This window comes from Scyliorhinus canicula, chromosome 8 (assembly GCF_902713615.1).
Source record: "Scyliorhinus canicula chromosome 8, sScyCan1.1, whole genome shotgun sequence".
NCBI lineage: Eukaryota > Metazoa > Chordata > Chondrichthyes > Carcharhiniformes > Scyliorhinidae > Scyliorhinus > Scyliorhinus canicula.
The window spans coordinates 18,153,330-18,177,455 of NC_052153.1; the positions used below are offsets into that span (position 1 = coordinate 18,153,330).

At 51.3% G+C, this 24,126-nt stretch overlaps 1 protein-coding gene across 2 annotated transcripts in view; it reads left to right on the forward strand.

Annotated features, from left to right (window-relative positions):
• chrnb5a (cholinergic receptor, nicotinic, beta 5a) overlaps nt 1-24,126 on the forward strand; it is a 164,108-nt gene that overhangs the window by 109,578 nt on the left and 30,404 nt on the right. For both annotated transcript variants that reach the window (XM_038804222.1, XM_038804224.1), the window contains exons 2-3: nt 21,404-21,549; nt 23,471-23,515. In XM_038804222.1, the coding sequence (XP_038660150.1) occupies nt 21,404-21,549; nt 23,471-23,515 (191 nt within the window). The remainder of the gene's footprint in view (nt 1-21,403; nt 21,550-23,470; nt 23,516-24,126) is intronic.

Below are 24,126 nucleotides of genomic sequence, written 5' to 3' on the forward strand. Positions count from 1 at the left end.
GCCAAAAATCCCCCAGTCCCATCCTTCAGTATGTTCAATGACGGAGCATCCATGAGGCTCTGCGGTAGAGAATTCCAAAGGTCCACAGCCTTTCAAGTGTGGGGCATGACCAGCTACTTCACCTGGTACTGTGACCCCATGTTGGCCAGCCATGGGCAACAAACTCGAGGTGGGTGATGCACTATCAATTACGATGAGACGAGAGCAGAGAGTAATCGAGGCTTTATTACGCAGAGATACGTAGCCTCCCGCAGCTGCTGCTGAAATGGCTGCAGCTTGGTGAGCCTACACATTTATACTCCGCCTACTGGGCGGAGCCAGCAGGCAGGGATCTACCCCTGTACCTGTAGTACAGGGGCTTTACCGTAATACCCTCGTATGCAGTATACACAGTACAACAGTGGTGATTACCACATTCACCCCCTGTTTAAAAAGAGTCCAGCGGGGCTAGTGGAAACTATTTACATACAGGTTGTTTTTTTTAAAATACAGGTTGTTTAAATGTTAAGAAAGAGGTTACAAATTTAGACGGTTGGGCGTCTTGGTCGGTCGTTGCGAGCGACAAAGTTGTGGTGTTGATTCAGGAGTCGGTTCGGTCGTCAGTGACTCCGGGAGCGTGTCGCCCTTATCTTCATCCACGGGTGGGACCAAGGTGAGGGCGGATCATCCTGGTGCAGGGCTGAGGTGGGGTGCGCCGGGGGGAGGGAGGGTGGCGCCTGGGCAGGGGGGTTGTGTGGGTACCCAGCTGGTGCCAGGTCCCGGGGGGGGAGACTGTGTCTTAGCGGCCGTCGGGGTACGCCACGTAGGCGTACTGCGGGTTCGCGTGGAGTAGCTGGACCCTCTCAACCAACGGGTCCGCCTTGTGGAGTTGCACATGCTTGCGGAGGAGAACAGGTCCTGGAGCTGCCAGCCATGTTGGGAGCGAATCCCTGAAGGTGGACTTCCTAGGGAATGCAAAGAGATGTTCATGGGGAGTTTCGTTAGTCGCAGTGCACAGGAGCGACCGAATGGAGTGAAGGACGTTGGGGAGGACCTCGTGCCAGCGGGAGGGCAGGAGATTCCTGGCTCGTAGGGCCAGCTGGACGGCCTTCCAGACAGTCCCATTCTCCCGCTCCATCTGCCCGTTTCCCCGTGGGTTGTAGCTGGTCATCCTGCTCAAGGCGATGCCCATGTTGAGCAGGTACTGGCGCAGCTCATGGCTCATAAAATAGGATCCCCAGTCACTATGGACATAGGCGGCGAAACCAAACAGAGTGGAGACGGTGTTGAAGGCTTTGATGACGGTGGCAGACGTCATGTCGGGGCATGGGATGGTGAAGGGGAATCCCGAGTACTCATCAACCACATTGAGGAAGTACGTGTTGCGGTTGGTGGAGGGGAGGGGCCCTTTGAAGTCCACGCTGATGCGTTCCCCAGGCGCGCACGGTCTGGCCAGTAGAAGTGCGGTTTACACTCCGCAGTCTCTGGTGATAGCCCTGACTTCCTCGATGGAGTAGGGCAGATTGCGGCCTTTATGGTGATGAAAGCGGGTGACCCCTGAGACAGAGATCGTCATGCAGGGCGCTGAGTCGGTCCACTTGTGCGCTGGCACATGTACCTCGGGATAGGGCATCAGGGGGCTCGTTGAGCTCACCGGGGCAATACAAAATCTCGTAGTTGTAGGTGGGGAGCTCGATCCTCCACCTCAAGATTTTATCATTTTTGATCTTACCCCACTGCGTGTTGTTAAACATGAAGGCAACCGACCATTGGTCAGTGAGGAGAGTGAATCTCCTGCCGGCCAGGTAATGCCTCTAATGCCGCACCGCTTCTACGATTGCTTTGGCCTCCTATTCGACAGAGGTGTGCCGAATTTCGGAGGCATGGAGGGTGCGGGAAAAGAATGCCACGGGCCTGCCTGCCTGGTTGAGGGTGGCGGCCAGAGCGACGTCTGATGCATCGCTCTTGATACGGTTGAAGGCCTGGTGAGCCTCGGCCGTTCGTGGGAAAACGGTGGAGCGAATGAGTGAGCGGGCCTTGTCCGCATAGTTAGGGACCCACTGGGCGTAGTACGAGAAGAACCCCAGGCATCGTTTGAGGGCCTTCAGGCAGTAGGGGAGGGGGAATACCATGAGGGGGCGCATGCGATTGGGGTCGGGCCCTAGAATTCTGTTCTGAACCACATAGCCGAGGATGGCTGATCAGTCCGTGCTGAACACGCACTTCTCCTTGTTGTAGGTTAGGTTGAGGAGTTTGGCAGTGCAGAGGAATTTGGAAAGGTTAGCGTCGCGGTCCTGCTGGTCGTGGCCGCAGATGGTGCCGTTATCCAGGTACGGGAAAGTGGCCCGCAGTCCGTACCGGGCAACCATTCGGTCCATCTCCCGTTAGAAGACCGAGACTCCGTTAGTGACGCCGAAGGGAACCCTAAGGAAATGGTAAAGGCAGCCGTCCGCTTCAAATGCGGTCCGCCTTACGAATGGGGAGCTGGTGGTAGGCGGATTTTAGGTCCACAGTTGAGACAACCCGGTACTGTATAATCTGATTGACCATATCAGATATGTGTGGGAGGGGGTACGCGTCGAGCTGCGTGTACCGATTGATGGTCTGACTGTAGTCAACGACCATCCTGTTTTTCTCCCCAGTTTTCACCACTACCACTTGGGCTCTCCAGGGGCTGTTGCTGGCCTCGATAATACCTTCCCGGTCACGAGGTTGTGCGGTCGTGTCTGGTTGATCGTGATGGAGCCCAGATGTGGCTGGTCGGCGGCGGTTGCAGGCGATGAGTGGCCCGATGAGGTGTCCGACGAGCAGGGACCCTGAGGCATGCAAGATGGCGGCGCCCACGGGCCGCACGTGTTGTCAGGGGAGCATGATTGCGGCGCCCATGGGTCGCACATGGTTTGAGGAGAGGAAGGTGGCGGCGCCCGCAGGTTACACATGGGGGGGTGCTGGGGCAACAGCGACGGGCCTGGCACACAGCAGCAAAATGTCCTTTCTTACCGCAGGCCTTGCAGAGCACGCTCCGTGCCGGGCAGCAATGTTGGGGGTGTTTTGACTGTCCGCAGAAGTAGCACTTGGGTCCCCCGGGGTTGTATGGCTGCCGTGCGGCGTAGGCCTGGGGTTGGCTGGGGGAGGTCGCTGGTGGGCTGCACGGTAGGGTGTTCGCTGGCGGGGTCCATAATGTCCAGGAGGGGTGGGCCGCACGGTCGGGGGCATACGCCTGTATATTGCGTGAGGCGACTGTGAGTGAGAGCGCTGGTTTCTTGATCACCGCGAGGCCGAGGGTAGCCCCTTCTAAGAGTCGTTGGCGGATGTAGACCGACTCTATGCCTGTAACGAACGTGTCGCTAAGTAGCAGGTCCGAATGTTCAGCGGCCAAAACGGCCTGTCTATCGCAGTCTCTCACTAGGAGAAATCTTCCACAGACTCATCAGGGAGTTGATGCCGCATGGAGAGGAGGTGCTTGGCGTAGATTTTGTTGGTCTGCTGAGTGTAGTTCTCCTTCAGTAGCGCTATGGCCTCAGTGTATGTCGGCGCGTCCCGGATGAGAAGGAAGATGTCTGAGCTCAGCCGCGTGTAGAGGATCTGGAGCTCCTGTGTCTCTGAGGGTGGTTCAGTCGAAGATCCTATGTATGCCGAAATGGCTGCAGCTCGGAGAGCCCACACATTTATACTCCGCCTACTGGGCGGAGCCAGCAGGCAGGGATCTACCCCCGTACCTGTAGTACAGGGGCCTTACCGTAATACCCTCGTATGCAGTATACACAATACAACAGTGGTGACTATCCACAGTGGGTAGCCCTGTCAAACCCTTTAGAATATCGTCTGCGGGATTCTCCCTGTCAGCGGGATCCTCCGCTTCACCGCCTGCGCACCCACGCCCACGGGATTCCCGATGGAATGAGGGTGGGCGTGGGTGTGCTGGCGGTGAAGCAGAGTATCCCGCCGATGGAGAATCCCGCAATGGGAAACCCCATTGGCCGGCTGGTGGGACGGAGGGTCCCACTCCCGGCGGGGGACACCAGGAAACGGGGCTGGCAGAATGGAGAAACCCGCCCTGTGTGTTTCAATCGGCTACAAAAGCCGATCGCGCCCCCCCTTCCCCCCCCCCCTCCCCCCCCCCCCCCCCCCCCCACTGACCCCTGCCCTAACCCGTCCCATTAGGTGGGGCACTCAGAGCCTCTAGCCACTCACAGCAGCTGGTGCTGGGTAGTGTGCTCATTTGCTTGCACCTACATAATTGGAGTTACAATTATGTTTTTTTTAACTCCACTGATGGATGTGACGCTCGATTCCAAATTTGGGCAACTGCAGATCCATTTTGTGTATTCCCATGTTGCTCACCAAAGTACAAGCATTCAACGTCGGTGAGAGCACACAATTTGCAGTTAATATCATTTCGAGTAGCTTCTGCTATCGCAGTCTCTGGATGCCCTCTGGGTTATTTTTAGATGTGTTGTGGTGGGTTCCTGCTGGCAGGAAATGTCACAGGGACGACTGAGATAGGAAGCAGGGGATAGAAAGGGCAAGCTGTGTCTGAGGCCCTCCACCAGTTTGGAGCCAGACTCCTCTTTGCTTTTTGATAATGACAAGAAGCTCCCTTCCAGACCTGCCAACGTACCCAACATCCCATCGTGCATCTTCATCAGCATTCGCTTGTATGTCGTCTTATTGTTCTGCAGCGGACTTCTCTCTCGTGCAAGCTCATAAATGTCTTTTCCCAGCCTCGCTACACCCACATGCGCCTGGACACTCACCACATACAGGTCCCAACTCCATGGTAGTATATAGGGCACTCGGCGCCAGTCAGGGTATTTTCAGGCACCTCAACCAAATTCAGAATTAATCCAACGATTCACAAATTTGCCATGTAACAAAATTTTGGTTGTGGCCCCATCCACAAAATAGACAAAGTGAGTGCATCAGATTTGTCTTGACCTTTGAGTGATAGTGTAAAATAGGGGACAGTAAATCATCAGCTCATTTCTTTTCCACCTACTTTTTGGCATTGAAGTCAGTGAACATAAAAGAAGCAACAGGAGAGAAGGTTTACAAGCTGCTGATTTACAATCTCCCATTTTATTACATTATAAAGTCGCCCTAGTCCCAAATGACCCGAGATGCTTCCCTCTTTGAGAGGGAGAGCTGACAGGTGGTGATTTAGCCTAAGGGTCATCACGCCTCAGGCGAGGGGCAAGGTTGAAAAGGCGGGGTCTTCATGAATAACCTCAGCCAGTACAGGAATTGAACCCGCGCTACTGGCTTCGCCCTGCATCACAAACCAGCTGTGCAGCCAACTGAGCTAAAGCGGCCAGTTGAGATCGACCCTGGTGTTGTTACCTTCATTCTTCTGTATCTGCTTCCTGTGTTTTTATTAATCCGTGGACATTATTAAATATTCCAGATTGCTTCATGGATATTGTGTGTCATCAGCATGCTGATTAATTGCTGTGAATACCATCAATGTCTTTGGAAATCATTTTCGGGATCGTGTCTACAGTTGGTTTAAAAAAACGCAGTGGTTAGCACTGCTGCCTCACGGAGCTGAGGACCCGGGTTCGATCCCGGCTCTGGGTCACTGTCCGTGTGGAGTTGGTACATTCTCCCCGTGCCTGCGTGGGTCTCACCCCCACAACCCAAAGATGTGATGGGTAGATGGATTGGCTGTGCGAAATTGCCCCCTAATTGGAAAAAGGAAATAACTGAGACTCCAAATGAAAGAAAACAAAGGAAGACTTGCATTTGCATCACACCTTTCATGACAGCCAGATGTCCCAAAGAAAGTACTTATTTGACATGTGGTCACTTTTGTATAGTGGGGAACACCACTGCCCATTTGTTCAGTGAGGGCACCAGGGGATACCCGTCCTTCTTCGATATTTTCCCATGGCATCTTTTGATTCCACCTGAGACAGGTGGCACACACAGCCTCAGTTAATAATCACATCCAAAAGATGGCAGCAGTGACTCAGTGCTATACTGGAGAGCCGGTTTAGATTGTTGCACTCATTTCCTGGAGTGGGACTTGAACTCACAACCAGGACTAGGGAGAGAAACTATGGGCCCTGATGCTTCTCCTGTTCCCGGGTCCTTTATTTTCACTGCACCACATCATACCCGCCCTCCCCAGCCCCCTGACCACCGCCACCAGTTTAACTCTCTCCCTCCATCACGCATGATATTTGTCCCCTTCTCAAGATTCACCCATTACTTCACCAAATAATCACAGTAAGGTCTTAGTAAAATAAATATGCCCATTGTTGACATCTGGTTACAAATATCCTATATATGCAGCAGGGGTTATTAATATTCTTTCTTTTTTTAAATAAATTTAGAGTATCCCAATTTTTCCCAATTAAGGGGCAATTTAGTGCGGCCAATCCACCTGCCCTCCACATCTTTGGGTAGTGGGGGCGGAACCCATGCAAACACGGGGAGAATGTACAATGGGTTATTAATACTCAGGGAAGCAATGATATAATGTAGTGTTAGTTCGTGTGCATCCTATAGGTGATCCCACTGCAATTGTTAAACAAACCAGAATGTAAACATTTTGCTTTAACAGCATCATGCAATATTGTTAATTAGACAGGAAATATCCCATTGGTTATTTATCACACTGTGCAGATGGTAACACTGATTTCAGTGACTTCCTCAGCTCTCATTAACATGTTCTGCACATTGAACCACATGGAAACATTGAGAGTAAATTCATATTTGGAGGCAAGAGTCAATACATAATGGAATGATTGAACAACATAGGTCTGCACAATCAGTGAGAAGTATTTGAGTCCTCAGGTATCTCTGTGCAACACAACTTTTAAGAGGCCAGAGGACAAAGAACGAATGGTTCACAATTGTCCCTGTGTTTTCTTCATCAGCCTAAAGACTCAGCTGACAGCTGCTTCTCACTATAATGTATTTTCAATCTCTACTATGTAACACAACTTTATCACACTATTTCAATACCTCCAAAAACTCATAAATAGCACCAGCATAAAGTGGGATAATGGGTGAGTACACAAAAGGACAAGATTTCATAGAATTTACAGTGCAGAATGAGGCCATTCGGCCCATTGAGTCTGCACCAGCTCTTGGAAAGAGGACTCTACTTAACCCCACACCTCCATCCTATCCCCATAACCCTGCAACCCCACCTAACCTAAGGGCAAATTAGCATGGTCAATCCACCTAACCTTCACATCTTTGGACTGTGGATGGAAACCGGAGCACCCGGAGGAAACCCATGCAGACACGGGCAGAACGTGCAGACTCCACACAGAGAGTGACCCAAGCGGGAATCGAACCTGGCACCCTGGCACTGTGAAGCCATAGCGCTAACCACTATGCTACCGTGCTGCCCATGTCAGTGAAGTCAGTGGAGTAGACTCTTAAGAATCATGTGCAACCTAAAACAGGTTATTGATTCACTATACACCCATTATGCACTCCTGGCTGTCAATTTCACCCCACAAAGCCTGCTCACAGTAAACTTTCATCAGCAACAAAATAAACAGAATTCCAGCCATAATCCCACCCTCTATCCGGAAGATAATTATGGTTGACTAAGGCCATCTAGCCGAGCTCATCCTTTTCATCCAGAATTGCATACAAACATAGGTATTATGAGTAGAAGTAGGCTTTCAGCTATTTGAGCCCAATCCACCATTTGATACCATGACCTCCATCATAACAGTGACTCCTGCTCAAAAGTGCTGAATTTGCTGTAAAGCGATTTGGGACATTGTGAAAGGTGCTGTATAAATGTAGATTTTGTCATTCTTTCATTACACCTGCATGCAGTAGGCAGAGTGACTGTAGCTATGATGAAGGAGGAGGCCTAATGATGACTCTCTTGGGATAAATAATCACATAGAGAAATAACTGATGTTAGGAAAGTGGCAACAAAGAAATCGATACATTTATAAACCAATTCAACTCTGCAGTTAATACAACCTTACCATTCTGGCATCTCTGGCACCAACACACTGCCTCCCCCATACCCCCGCGATGCCAAGGGCATTGTGATCGGGCAGATATGTCACATTGTCTGCCTGCTCAGCCTGAGTCTTCGATGGCATGCCCGGTCCGACTGGTCCCCGAATTGCAAGTGCTGCTGGTACACACAAGGCACCTTTTTTGCACCTCCTTCTCCTCGGCCTGTTGGGTGGCTGGTTCTGCATCCTGAGCGGCTGCTTCTCGTTCCACTGCTGCCTCCTGTTCCTCTGGGGCACACTCCACTGCTGCAGATTCCTCCCCCTGGAGCAGCTCCAACCCGTACAGCAGAGCATCCCCCAGGGCTGTGGGCACTAGCAGGAAGGACACTATTGCTGGTTGAATCCATTGTCTGCAGTGGGTGAAAGGTCGACATGTTAGCATGGTGCGTACCCCCGTGTCCAACACGGTGACCCCGGCTAGCACTGCGGACCCTGCCCATACATTCCCCCCCCCCCCAACATCTGCACTCCATGCCCCACGGATGTCTGGCACCACGGGGGGCCTCTGGCCCTGGCAACCTGTTGCCAGGGGTACCATAGGCTGACTCTGCCCTTGCCAGTGGTATGCTCCGCGGCCATCGTCTGGCGCCCTCGTAGTGGCTACAATGAGCATTGTCCTTGGGTGGGCCACCTGATGCGAATTGGCGTGAAAATGCGCCGGCCACCATTTTGGCATCGGAACCGATTCTCTGCCCAATCACGTTTCCACCATCGCCCAATGGAGAATCCCATCCACTACTTGCACATTTATTCAGTACAAATGTAATGCAACACATTTGGAACCTGTGGATTGGCAGTAAGTTCACTGTGTCCAACACAATTGTTCGGCAGTGTGTTGGTGCCAGAGATGTCAGAATGGTAGGTTGCCTTGAACTTCTAAGTCATGGGGTCCTTCCAGGTGCCGAGTGGGGACCTGTCCGGGATCTCACAGAGCTCGGTGCACAGGTGCATTCGCGCCATCATGGAGGCCCTATATGCCCAGTCAGCGCAATACATCCATTTCAATGTGGACCCAGCCAACCAGGATGCCCAGGCAGGTGGGTTTGCCGCCATCCCCGAGATGCGCAGGGTCCAGGTGATGACTGATGAGATGCAAATCACCCTGCGAGCACCTGCAGATGACAGGCCGCTCTACTCAAACCGAAAGGGATTCCACTTGAAGAACGTACAGTTGATATGTGACCACCAGCTATGCATCATACACGTCTGCACCCAGTTCCCGAGCACTGTGCACAGGCCATCATCCTGGCACACCCAATGATTCCCTGCCTCTTTGACATTCCCCTCCCCCCACCCACATTCCCCCCACCTCCTCCAGCTGGGGGTGGGGGGTGGGGGGGGGGGGGGGGTTGGCCTGACACCTATCCAAAGGCCACAGACCCTCAGACCGACGCCGAGACCCGCTACACGACAGACATACAGCGATCAGCGACGTGATCGAGTGATGCTTCGACATCCTGGACCGCTCTTGAGGGGCCTGGACCACTCTGGAGGGGCCCTCCAGTGTCATGCTGAGATGGTCCGCCCTATTGTGGCGGCCTGCTGCATCCTCCACAACACCACGCAGCAGAGGGGCAACATGTTGGAGGAGGAGGATGAATGCCAGTCCTCGTCCGACGAGGAGTATGTGGAAGAGGGCGATGATGGGCAGGGCATGGGGCTCAGGCAAGTATGGGGGGGGGGGGGGGGCAGCATGACGTGTGCACCAGGACCAATGTGCACAAGACGCTCTGATTGCCTCCATGTTCACCCCCTGGGGGGGAGGGATGCATGTGAGCTGGCCAATCCATCAAACAGACAGACACCTGGGGTGGTATCTAACTTTCTGGCCTTACGGGCCCCAACGTTATGTCTCGGTGGATCCCCAGATGTTAGATCAAGACTGGAGGCGGCCTGCTGCGATTTCCGAGCTCCTACCTGGGTCCCTGTTGGCGGCCATCTTCTGAAGTGACCGTGCCTGGATGGGCCGGCTGCTGATCGGGTGTCCCAGGTGGCGTGGTGCCATCCTGTTCTGCCAACTGCCCACTAAATGAAACAGGGACAGGAAGGGCTGCGGTGTTCCGGCACCTTCCCTGTGAAATGAAAAAATAAAAAGAAAATCGCTTATTGTCACGAGTAGGCTTCAATGAAGTTACTGTGAAAAGCCCCTAGTCGTCACATTCCAGCGCCTGCCCGGGGAGGCTGGTACGGGACTGAACCGTGCTGCTAGCCTGCTTGGTCTGCTTTAAAAGCCAGTTTAGCCCAGTGAGCTAAACCAGCCCCTCCAGTGGGAGTCACCGGCATGGGCCCCATTACCTCCTCCTCCTCCCTATTGGTGCCCCATGGTCCCCGGGCTACTGCATGAGATGGGGGTGGGTGCAGAGCTATCCCCTGAGATACCGCTGCCGCCTGACATTGCCAGTCCTTGAGTTATGCTCTCGTTTCAGCCAGGGTTTCATGCTTACGGCCGTAGAGCACAGGGAGTGGACCATCTCCGTCTGGGACTGCACCACATTACGCTGCAACTGTGCCACCACCTTCTGGGTCTGTGACACATCAACCAGTGACTGTGCCATCTCCCTCTTGAACTGGGCCACCTCCCTATGTGTCTGCGTCACATCAACTGTGCCTGGGCAATGCCGCCAATATTCGTAGCCATCGCCCGCTGTGACTGGGACATGCTCAGAAGCGCCGCTGCAATGTTTAGGTGGCTTTGACACATGACTGTCTGTTCGATTCCCGGCTTGGGTCATGTCTGTGCGGAGTCTGCACATTCTCCCCGTGTCTGCTTGGGTTTCCTCCAGGTGCTTCAGTTTCTTTCCACAAGTCCTGAAAGACATGCTGAATTGGACATTCTGAGTTCTCCCTCCGTGTACCCGAACAGGCGCCGGAGTGTGGCGACTGACGGATTTCCACTGTAACTTCATTGCAGTGTTAATGTCAGCCTACTTGTGACACTAATAAAGATTATTATTAATAAATGACATCTACTAATTTTTAAACAGTGACCAGTAATTCTACATTCTCCACAAGAGGTAACATCTTCTCTGTAGCAGCTCTGGTCAATACCCCTCAGGATCTTATATGTTTCAATGGTATCTCCACTTACTCTTTTAAACTCTCGTGGTACAATAAACTCTACTGGGTACAAACCTAACCTCTCCAACCTTTCCTCATAAGACAACCTGCCCATTCCTGGTTTCAGCCAAGTGAAACTTCTCTGAACTGCTTTAAACACATATACAGCTTTCCTTAAATAAAGAGACCAAAACAGTCCTCAATACTCCAGATGTGGTCTCACCAATGTCCTGTACAACTGAAGCATAACCTCCCTACTTTTGTGATCGATTTCCCTCACAATAAATGAAAACATTCCATTAACTTTCCTAACTACTGGTTGCACCTGTATACCAGCCTTTTGTCATGCACTAGACCACCCAGATCCCTCTGCACCTTAGAGCTTTTCAATCTCCCACCATTTAGATAATAAGCTTTTTATTCTGCCTGCCAAAATGAAAAAAATCACATTTGCCCACGTTATCCTGCCTTTGCCAGACATTTATTCCCACTCATTTAATCTATATATGTCCCCTTGCAGTCTTCTTATGTCGTCTTCACAATTTAACTTCCTACCTATCTTTGTGTCATCAGCAAATTTAGCAACCACCCTTGATCCCAGTTATTTATATAAATTGTAAAAGGTTGAGGCTCCAACACTGATCCCTGTGGCGCATCCCTCATGACATCTTGACAACCAGAAAAAGATCCATTTATGTCAACTCTCTGTTTCCTGTTAGCTAGCCAATTTTGGATCTATGCCAATATGTTACCCCCTACACCTTGAGCTTTTCTGTCCGCCATAACCTTTGATATGGCACCTTATCAAATGCCTTCTGGAAATCTAAGTACAGTACATCCACTGGTTCCCCTTGATCACAGCACATGATTCCTTCAAAAAACTCAAATTGATTGAATGCGATTTCCCTTTCACAAAACCATGTTGACTCTGCCTGATTGCCCTGCTCTAATATCGTTCATAATGGCTTCTAGAATTTTCCCTGTGACAGGTGTTAGGCTAACTGGCCTGTAGTTTCCAGTTTTCTGCCTCCCACCCTTTTTGAATTGTCTATCTTTCAATCTAATGGGACCTTCCCGAAATCTAGGGAGGTTTGGGAAATTAAAAGCGATGCAGCAACTATCTCATTAGCCACTTCTTCAAGCCCTTAATGTAAATTCCACCTGGACCCCGGGATTTATCAGCAAGCAGATCCAACAATTTTCTCAGTACCACTTCCCTGGTGATTGCAATTTTCCTAAGTTCCTCCCTCCCTTCCATTTTCTGATTTGGAGCTATTCCGGGCATGTTACTGAGTGGTATATAGTGAAGACAGATGAAAAATACCAATTTAATTCATCCACCATAGCCCGATTTCACATTACCAATTCCCCAGATGCAATTTCAATCAATATAATACTTGCTTTGTTAACTCTGTATTTATTTTAATATCTATAGAAATTATTTCTGTCCATCTTTAGCTAGCTAGCTGGCATTCTTGTATTCTCGTTTTTCCCTCATCAATCTTGTTGCCATTTTCTGATGTTCTTGATATTCTTTCCAATCTCCTGATCTATCGCTGGCCTTTGCCCAAATATATGCATTTGCTTAAAGTTTAATGCTGCCTTTAAACTTTTTAGTTAACCACAGGTGATAGGTCCTTGGAATTTTTACTTCTCATCAGGATATGGCTTTTCTGTGTATTCTGAAATATTCCTTTCACTCTTCACCACTGAACGTCTGTTGGCCCATCCCATAAACATATTTACCAGTTCACTTTGGCCAGCTCCCCTTTCATGCCCTCATAATTGCCTCAATTTGGAGAGGGAGTGAGGGGTTTGTTTGGGAGTGGTTGGGAGGATAATAATAATAATCGTTTATTGTGACAATAAGCGATTATTATTATTATCCTGCCAACCCCTCCCAAACAAACCCCTCACCCCCTCTCCAAACCCTTCTAACCACACCACCAAACTTCCACACCCACCCAATCTTCCCCCAACTCCCCTCCAGCCTACTCCCCATAAACTTCCTCCTACCACACCTCCAACTTCTCCCAATCCACCCACCCCCCCCGGCCTCCCGCAAACCTCTTCAACCACAGGCTAAACCTCCCCTCCAACCTCCCTCCAACCCCCCCCCCCCCCCACACCCTGTGTTCCCCCAACATCAATTCCAACCTCCCAACCCTGCCCTAAACCCCCCACCGCCCGTGTTCACACACACACACCATCCGATTGGTTCAAAAATTGCAGAGGTTTCACTTAAGAGCGTTCTCCAGACAGTTGCTGCTGCTGTTGGTCTTTGGGCAGCCACATGATTGTCCGAGGGGCTAAAGCAACCAGAGCCATAAAGCTGCCCATAGTCGAGCAACGGCAATACTGATCCGGAGCCGATAGTCCATCTTTAAACTGAGCAGAGCTCGCAGCCTGACAGTCTCGATTTTTTACAGCCGATCTGTCAGGTCTGTAGCTCTGGCTGCTCAGGCTGGGAGACAACAAGAAACTCAATGGAAAGCACTGAGCCTGGGCCCCCTAGCCCCTGAGATGCAGTGTTTGGCACTGTCTGCCACCCATCTCCCAGGCCCTGCCCACAAGCTTCAAACTCAAAAGCAAGGGTGCTGCCAACTGAGCCAAGGGGAAATGCATTCTAAAAGAGTTCCCATGCAATAAAACACAATTATTTGAATCATCGCTTAAGGAGCACTTTTATTTCTATTTATTTTGTTTTTTTCTATAAATTTAGAGTACCCAATTCTGTTCCAATTAAGGGGTAACTTAGCCTGGCCAATCCACATCTTTTTGGGGTTGTGGGGGTGAGACCCACGCAGACACGGGAAGAATTTGCAAACACCACATGGACAGTGACCCGGGGCCAGGATTGAACCCGGGTCCTCGGCGCCATTAGGCTGCAGTGCTAACCTCATCGCCACCGTGCCGCACTCTTATTTCTGTTTCTAACGTGAACTGTGGTTTTTTTTTGTGTGTGTAATGGTGATGTTTATAGGAGGTTTAGTGTGATGAGTCTAATGCTAAGCCCAGTTCACATATCACTGAATATGCTCTAAGTACAAGTTTCCAGAGAGCTTTAATCCCAATTTATTTCTCTTGCGAACAAAGGACAAATGTCTTCATTAGTTGACAGAGGATAATAAACCTGGAAATAACTGTCATAATTCAGCAATCATACCATTGTTCTCAGAACATCGTAGGACCATATTCTGTACATGACTGCAGGCAAGCAATTATGCAGCTGATGCATATGCATTTCCTGTTAACAACAGATGTGTGGTAATCAGTTAGTCAGCTGCTTGAAATGAAATGTAAAATATGTTCTTAAGAAGAGCAGATGTTGAGGTGGCTGTTGAAGTAATATTGAATGATTCACTGCACAACTCTATACTGCTTTGAGCTTAGGTGCATTGCCGAAAATAGTTTATGCCGTTTACATGTGGTGCACGATTCCACGTAGAGGTTTCTAAGTGTCATTGTGGGCATATTTGGGGGTGCAGTTCTCGACAGCCGCATTGGCGAGATCGTGTCCCATGTTCAACGACACTTAGTGCTAAAAATGAGCTCCCAGTGGATTCCTGCCATTATCGGCTGTCTCGCCGTCTGATTCGCCAGATTCGCGCCCCAGCGTATCGCCGCTAATAAGGGGGAGCTGCTTTTACGCGCTGCCTCACCACTCACTCCCAGTCACCACGCAAGCATGGCAGCGCATAGGCGTGCTCCTTGCTTTGGCGATGCCGATCTAGCCAGGCTTCTCCGCGCCGTGGGTGCGAGACGGGCTACTCTGTTCCCCTGAGGGGCTCTAATGACCTGCAGCAGGGCTAGCATTCCCGCCTGGAAAGCAGTGACAGCGTCGGCAGCATGACTAGGAGGAACGCCATCCAATATCGGAAGAAGACCTTCAATGACCTGCAAGGTTAAGTTACCACCTCTCTCCAGGTGTCTGCCACCCCCCTCCCCCCACAAATCACTGGCTGACACCTCACACCCTCCCCACATCCGATATTCGTGCGAGTTCCTCAGCATTTGTTGGCACCCACCACCGCAGCCACTTCATGCCCAGGTGCAGTGCGCACACATGCCACCTGCTATAGACCCCCCCGTCCCACTAGCCGTGCATCTCACAATGCCCGCTCTTTGTCCCCGCAGAAGATCGCCCATAATAAGCGGGAAATGGCAAGATGGTGTGGTGGCGTAGGGGGATGGGGGGGGGGGGGGGGGGAGGTGGGAGTGATGCCATAGATCCGGGTCATCCCCCCCCCCCCATAAGGAACGGCCCCTGGAAATCTCAGGGTTGTCCGAGGAGAGCGCAGTCACCGCCAGTGAAGTTGGTCTGCACCACAGAGATGAGGATCCACTGCCCCTTCACTCAGATGACCTGTCCCAAGTGAGTTGTTCATGTCAGACAAAGTGATCGTTCCCGCTAACTGATCACATGTCCACTGTCTCACAGAAGCTCCATCTGATGAGGCCAGACATTATAGAGTCGTTCCCCCACGCCCCTGCCACCCAAGAGACAACCTGAAAGGATAGCTCCAAAGAGACCAACACCGAAGCGTCACAGCTTTGAGTTCCATCTCCCACCAGTGCAGAGGCGCACACCTCGGTGGGCAACATTAGTGGACAGGCTTCTGGGGCACAATCTGGTGAGCACCACACAGTTGCCGATGCGCATCAGGTGGAGGCAGCAACACCCAAGGGAGCGAGCAGTCGGAGGTCTACTGGATCTCAGGACTCAGCTGGGTCCCAGCCAGATGCCGAGCCTCTGCACAAGGTTCTCACAGAGCTGGAGCAGATGATAAGGCCACAGCTGCGGCATTCAGTAGGGGATGTCAGCGACATTCCAGTGAGTGCACAGCCAATTTAAGGAGTCCCAAAGTCTTCGGGCACGAGATGTTACCGACAATGCGTGGCACCGAGGCCAACGCTGCAAGGTTGGTGACCGCAGACCTGGAGCACGACATCCGCGTCTTCAATGGTGGTGCCCTGGGCGTGGCTCAGTCTGTGATGACCATGGCTGAGGTCCGGGACATCATATCCCAGTCGCTGGGGGACATGTCCCAGATGCGGGTGGACATTGCCCGAAGCACTGCAGCACGGTAGCATGGTGGTTAGCATAAATGCTTCACAGCTCCAGGGTCCCAGGTTCGATTCCCGGTTGGGTCACTGCCTGTGCGGAGTCTGCACGTCCTCCCCGTGTGTGCGTGGGTTTCCTCCGGGTGCTCCGGTTTCCTCCCACAGTCCAAAGATGTGCGGGTTAGGTGGATCGGCCATGTTAAATTGCCCGTAGTGTCCTAAAAAGTAAGGTTAAGGGGGGGGGGGGGGTTTGTTGGGTTACGGGTATAGGGTGGATACGTGGGTTTGAGTAGGGTGATCATTGCTCGGCACAACATCGAGGGCCTAAGGGCCTGTTCTGTGCTGTATTGTTCTATGTTCTATCTATGTTCTATGTTCAGCGTGGCCCAGTCACTGAGGACCATCGCTGAGGTCATCGACACCATGGTGGAGACAATGGGGAGCTGCCAGGACTGGCAGGGCCAGATGACTCAGAGGCCTCTGGAGTTCACTTCAGCTGCACCTCCATCCCATGCATCCTGGGACACAAGCAGACGTAGCACTAGACTACGAAAGATCAAGAAGAGTGAGGAGGACTGGGTGGGCACTGGGGAGTTCACTGTCTGTAGCTAGGGGAAATTGAAATGTAAAATGTTCACTATTAAAACATGTAACACCTGATATATTTGAAACCTCTGTCATTTTAATCTTCACTGCACCCCCATTTGCCCTTCGCTCCCTCCGCCATCCACGACACACTGGTCCGCGATCAGAAGCCCCCAATGCAGACCCCGTTCAGAGGATGGGTGTGAGCACGCTGTCAGCAGAAAGACAGGAGTCAGACTTTTGCAGAAGCTGAGGAGCACCAGAGCTTTCCTCACAGCTCGTTATCATCACTCTCCTGCCTCCTTGTACAGTGACCCACTGACAGTGCCGACACAGGCCCATCACCTTGGAGTGATGTTACACAGACCCCTGGGAGGGTCAGGGAGGTGGTGGTGTGATGGGGAGCGGTCAGTGGGAGGGAGGGGCCATTGGGGGAGGGGTGGCAGGTTCAGGGGGAAGCAGGGAAATAGGGGGAAGGAGGGATTGGGTGGAGGGGGAAGAAGGGTTTGGGGGGAGGGAGTGAAATTGGGGGGGGGGGGGGGTGAGCTGAAGGACACGGCCTCGTACTAAGAATCTGGAGACAATGAGGGCCTCCCTGGTCCTTCAGGCATGTTGGATCCTTGCCGCCTCCCGTCCTCCATCCTCCGGCTCCTCCTCCAGCACCCCCCCCCCCCACCCCGTCCACCTCTTCCTCAGACGAGGCCGCATGTCCCTCATCCTCTCCCATGTCACCATGTTGCTGTGACAGGTTGTGGAGGGCACAGCAGATCACCACAAAGCGGGAGACTCTCTGGCGGTGTACTGCAGTGTACCACCAGAGTGGTCAGGCAGCGGATCCGCATTTTCAGCAGTCTGCTGCACCGCTCAATGACTGCACGGGGGTGGCAACGTGGGCCTTATTATAACGGGTGCCTGCATCAATCTCAGGCCTCCGTACCCGTGACATCAGCCATGATCTCAGCACATATCCCTTATCCCCAACAACAATCTCGTCATCTTGGGGTGCTCCTCAAAGACACCTGGGATCTTCGAGTGCCCCATGAAGGAGCTGGCATGCACTCTCCTCTGTAGTGGGCACATTCATGCATGATACGGAGGTGATGGTCATACAGGGTCTGAACATTCAGGGAGTGAAACCTCTTTCTGTGACTAAAGGGCACTCTCTAATGTTTCGTTGCACACAGGATGACACGTATGCCATCAATTACCCCCTGGCCCTGGGGCATCCCGGTGATGGCGGCAATTCCTGCACCTGTTCATTTTGGTGGGCTTGGTCCAACTCAAAGGTGATACAGTCCGATGCCCAGGCATACAGAGCATCTATCACCTCCCAGATGCACTTATGGGCTGTAGATTGTGAAATGCCACACGGATCCGTGCTCCAGCCTTGGACTGAACCGGTGGCATAAATATGGAAGGCTACGGTAACATTCACACCCACCAAAAGGGGGAGTCCACTTCCATGGGGTGCCAGGTCCGCGAGGGCGTGGCACAGGTGCCGCCCTGTCACTTTGTTGGGACGGAATCTCCTGTGACATACGTTGCCGGTCATCTCATTGAATGATCAACCGCTCTTGTACACCTTAGGCCATCGCTAGCCTCCGGCTCTGGGATTTCCCCTCAGCCTGATGGGTGGCCATGTCTTCAGGGCGTGCGGTGGCCCACTGCATATGGGGTGCCTCCTCCAGCCTGGGTCTTTGCTGCTGCCTTCTCTGGCGTCTGGCTGCCTTGACTGCCACCAGCAACGCGAGGGCAGCCGCTGCAGGATTGACACTAGAAACCATTTTGGTACCTGTAAGGATTTGGAGAAGTTGATAGACCGACAATCAGATAGGGCTTCCATCCCCGGACCCTCACATTCCCCAAGCCTCCCCCATCCTTACATGTCCTTCTTCTTCCAGAGAGCCATCCAGTGAGCTAATTGTGCTGGCGAACCTTCCTCTGCACACTCACCCCCGGCTACATCAGGTGTCCCGAAACCATAGATCTTCTCCGAAAACATCAGGGAGATCGTGCTCAGGTGCGCTCCCCTAATCCACACGCTTACCCTTTGGCCGTGAGAAGATCCTCAGTGGTGAAGCCCTGCTCTTCTGTGTTTGATTGTTGCCAGCTGCCTCTTTAGTACTGACACTCTGAGAGTTCAGGCACGCTGTTCAGGCATCAGTGATTAATAATAATAAGCTTTTATTGTCACAAGTATGAAGTTACTGTGAAAAGCCCCTCATCGCCACATTCCGGCACCTGTTCAGGTAAGCTGGTACGGGAATGTTTGCTGGACATGCCATGCACTAATCATCCTCTGAGACAGGCCACGTGTGCCCTTGAAGAGGCACTTGAGAGTTCAGAATATTTTGTTTATTAAACAGTCAGCAGTAACAATGATTTGATAATCAACGATGTAATATTCCACGTATCACACTAATCACCAGAAAACAAGGAAATATCACCGTTCAATGTAGGTATTGATATTGGTTCAATATCAATACAAAGCTATAGCTGCTCATTTTCCAAAAAAAAAAAAACACCCCTTGCAGGTTCCTCAACAGAAATGGAGGATAAGCCTGAGAATGTGTTATGTCCAGGATTTTGTCATAGAAATGATCTGTCCATCAATGTGTGACTTGTTCCACGTTTCAGTGTCATTCTCTGTCCAGGAGCCGCAGCTGTGCAGGCCCCTCCCACACGGCCCAATCTCACCAGAACCAAATCCTGGCATCCACATATTCCACTGGCAGTCATGGTGCAGTTGAACATCCTTGATTTTCAATGTGTTTAACATGCAGTGACGTGCCAGTTACATGCATCACTCCCCAGGTTGGTAACAATAGCAGCAGCAATCTGTGAAAACATTTCTTCAGTGGTGTTAGCAGGTGGCCCATTTGGATCAATAACGAGCACCAGGTCCCGCAGCGTCTTCTTGCTTTAAACCGGATTGCCTTCTGGACTCATACGCCCCCTGAGCCTGGTGTTCCAGGACGCAGATAACTTTTTAAAAATTGTCCTTCTTTCCGGCGACAGTAAAGGAAGGAACCAGTAACAGTAGCCTCCAGGCATTTGCAGCCACCAGCAGGAGCAAGCAGCAAACACAACCTCCAACTGTGAAGCGCTTTCACATCTAACAAGGCCAATTCCTTATTTCAAATAGCCTTCAGCTGTGAAGCAAGAGGCTGCTCACCGCCAAAGGGAGTAAAATTGATTTTCATGAGATAAGCTGCAACGGGGCTCTGACCTGGAAGTGTTTGGTCGGACAGGCTGGCCGAAGCTATGGCTGCTCCTGTTCCTCCTGCTCCTGCTCCTTGCTTTAAGGCCTTATAGATGCAAAGCCCCTCACCCCTCCCAGTCGAGGGGGCGAACCCCGGCATGGAACACTTCAGCCCCCTGACCGCTCTGAGGTGTCCCGACTCCCCCCCCCCCCCCCCCCCCCCCCGAGCACTGGGTCAGCAGCTCTGCTGTGCTTGAGCGGCATGCTGGAAAACGGAAATGGCTACTCACTCCTCTTCAGCAGCCATTGCGGCAACTTCACATTTTTGCGAAGGAGTATTAAATGACTCCTGTGTGATTTCGCGCTGGAGAGCCGGGTAAATCCCAAGAGACCGCTGAGTTCAACTTCAATCTCGCCAATGAGATTGAAATGAATGCAAATGAGGGTTAATTATATTCTCGTCATTTTCGGCCAAGATCCGGAACCTGCCATCGGGAGCGGGCCGGGTGAATTGCAAACTGGCTCGTGCCTGACCCGAATCTCGATTTTGGCCTTTCCCGCTATTTATTTGGCTTGCCCAGATTAACACCGGGTGCAACGCGCTGGTTAAATCAGGACCGTAGTCTTCATACACTTTGAGTGTCGTTTCCAAGATACGTGTGGTTTCTTTTACATGCTCACTACGACTATACATTCAGTTGTACCGTAAGTCGTAGATGGTTATTATCTATACCTTTTCCTGTCCGTATGAAGCTGTTATCTTTTTCAGTTCAGCTCAGACTGGTGTAGCGAGATCCTCTCCATCAAGATGAACCATCAAAACTGGTGGCCTCCAGCGGCTGTGCCGTGCAACATGGCGCCGGCCGCCCACAGACCCAAACTGCGAAATAGTGCCCCCCCCCCCCCCCATCCCGACAGTGCCTCCAGCCCCTGGCAAAGTCCCATCTGCCCGCGGATCGGCCCTCCCCCAATTGTGGCGCCACTGGACTGAGTCCACAGCCGTCACACAAAGTTCCCGACGGATGAGACCATGAGAGACCCACGCCGTCGGGAACTCGGCCTGTCGGGGGCGGAGCATTGGGGGGGGCGGGCCTCAGGCAATCTCCTTAGGCCATCAATACGTTGCGCGGCGTACTCAGAGTGTATGCTGCTTTGGAGGGGCAGAGAATCGCGAAAGTGGCGCCGCCCCCGATTTGGTCGTGAACGGGGATTCTCCGGCCAATCACCGAACGTGATTTCGCCATCGGCGTCCGGAGAATCCCGCCCAGGATGTTCCTGTTGGTGCTTTGAACATCCTATCCAACGTTTCTGATGAGTTAGGGAAAATTATTTGGGAAACCTAGGAAACATTTCGATTGTGGCTACTCTGTGGCTGTACTGCGAATGGAAGTACTGAAAGTGGGAGACAATCCTAAACCCTAACACTGAAGTCCTGCACCATAATCAACTTTGAAAAAGAAACCAAAATAAGCAGTAAATGTTGTTAAAACGTGAAGTTAACTTTTCTTTATCTTTATAGGTACCCTACCACCAAATGCAGAAGAGAGGCTAGCTAGCTACCTTTTACATGCAGACCGGTACAATAAACTGATCAGACCTGCAAAGAACAGCAGTGAGATCGTGACCATTGCCATTAAAGTGTCCCTCTCACAGCTAATAAGTGTGGTGAGTACCCACAGCTCTCACGGAGACAATATTACAGAGATGCTTAAACATTTTGTATTGCAAAATCTGATATCAACCAAAAGATTGCTGCCGTGTTCATTTAAGGATGCAGACTCAGGTGCCAAGTGCGCAAAATGCAACAGTGTAAATTATATATTTGTCTTTATTGTACATAAATGTTGCTGCAATGACAGAGCACTTTTGTGAGATGACAACTCCAATATTGTGCACAGTTTTCATCACCTTACCCAACTCGATTGATCCCCGGGATGACAGGGATGTCCAGGGACGAAAGCTTAAGTCTCCACGACATCCCAGTTGGTGACAATACCCTGCTCAATGAGATACCCCAGGGTCAGGATACTTCTGCTCTGGGCTTCATCACCACTGTAACTGTCTTTCTGTTCCACACACCTTGGTGGCTTAGAGAACCAACAATGGAATTGAAAGACAGGGGGCTGGATGCTCTGGTCGCCGACGGCGAAATCGCGTTCGGCGATCAGCCGGGGAATCACAGTCCCCGGCCAAATCGGAGGCGGTACCGCTTTCGCGATGCTCCGCCCCTCCAAAGTGCCGTATTCGGAGAGTACGCCACGCCACGTATCGACAGCCTCAGGATATTGCCTGAGGCCCGCCGCCCCGATGCTCCGCCCCCGACTGGCCGATTTCCCGATGGCGTCGGTCACGTGCGGTCTCATCCGTCGGGAACTCGGCGTGGTGGCTGCGGACTCAGTCCAGCGCCGCCACAGTTGGGGAGGGATGATCCGTGGGCGGTGGGGGGGGGGGGGGGGGGACCGTTATTAAGGGCTGGGGGCACAGTGGAGGAGGGGTGGTCCGGGGCACGCAAGCCGACCAAAGGGAGGACTATTTCGTGGGCCAGGTGCCCGAGCGGCCTCCGCTATATAGCACGGCACGGCTGCTGCAGGCTACGGACAATTCCCCGGGCCATACGGGCAGCTAGAGCCGAGTGCTCTATGTTGCCGGCATGCTAGCCCCCAGCTAAATGGGGAATCGGTGGCCATTTTACGCCATTTTGTATCTGGCGTAAAACGCCACCGTTCCCCACACTGGCGTGGGGCCAGAGCCCCAGAATCAGAGAATCTAGCCCGGGTGAGGGGAATCTACTCAAGCAAAACCAGTCTTACCAGACCCATTGCCTCCAACCAGTGCTGCGATACCATTATCCATGGCTATGGTTCCCTGTTAGTTTCCTTGTGCAAGTGCACGGCTGACTTCACTCTGAGCCCTTGCGTTTAAACCGCCTCTTAATTTTAGCACCTCCTTCAAACGAGCGCACTTATCATAAAAAGTCCAATGATAATTTATTCACCCTGGGGTGTGGTAAGCCTTGAAACCAGGGCCTTCTTCTAACATGCTGCTTTTTAAATTAATTGAAAAGACCACAAAAACACACTCGACGCGGAGCACAATTTGTGCTTAGAATTCCACCATCCATAGTGTAGAAGTCTTACAACACCAGGTTAAAGTCCAACAGGTTTGTTTCAAATACTAGCTTTCGGAGCACTGCTCCTTCCTCAGGTGAATGAAGGAGCAGTGCTCCGAAAGCTAGTGTTTGAAACAAACCTGTTGGACTTTAACCTGGTGTTGTCAGACTTCTTACTGTGCTCACCCCAGTCCAACGCCGGCATCTCCACATCATCCATAGTGTGGTCATGCTGACATCAGGCAAGTTGCGCCTGAAGGAACAGTAAACTCAAGCAGAAACTACACAGCCAGCATCTTTTTTTCCCCTGATGAAGCACTTTAAATGATCGCAATCTGTCCATTTGTTCAACTGATGTTGTTGATATTTTCAGTTTGGTCGGACCATAAAAATTTGCTGACGTTGCACGATGGTGGCTTCATGTATATGACTTGGAATAATTTAAGATATAATGGTGTTATTTTTATTTTTCCCCAGAATGAGAGAGAACAAATAATGACGACAAATGCCTGGCTGACCCAGGTTTGTATGGTTGATTCTCAGTATATTAAATAAAAGGTGTAAAACGCCAGGACCATAATACCCCTGCTCTGTAACTTCGAATTTGTACTTTGTGGTGACATTTTGCATTCTCGTGCAATAATATCAAATTAACTGAATGGCATCAACCATTTTAGTTCTGAAAATGATTGCAGTTAATATGCATCCTGAATATGACTTCACATTAAAGAGCCAGCACACGAGAGACAAATAACACTCACTGTTCTCTACACTGTAATGCAAAAAGGTCTTCATGTCAGCTGTAATAGGTGAAATGTTGATGTGAGGAAGCTGTTTTAAATAATGATGCAGAATACAGAGCCATCAATGCTGGTTGAACAATTAGATTTTATATATCAATGTAAAAGGTGATGCCAAGCCCTTCTTTTCCTCCATCTCTTCACAGCACTTTTCCTTCACCCCTTCGACTTCAGTTCTAATAAGTGTCAGAAGTTCATGAGCTTCTTTGTCTGTTCGCTGTGTTTTCGTAGAATCCCTACAGTGCAGCAGGGGGCCATTCGGTCTGTACTGACCCTCTGAAAGAGGACCCTACCCAGGCTCAAACCACACCCTAACCCTGTGAGACCAATCCA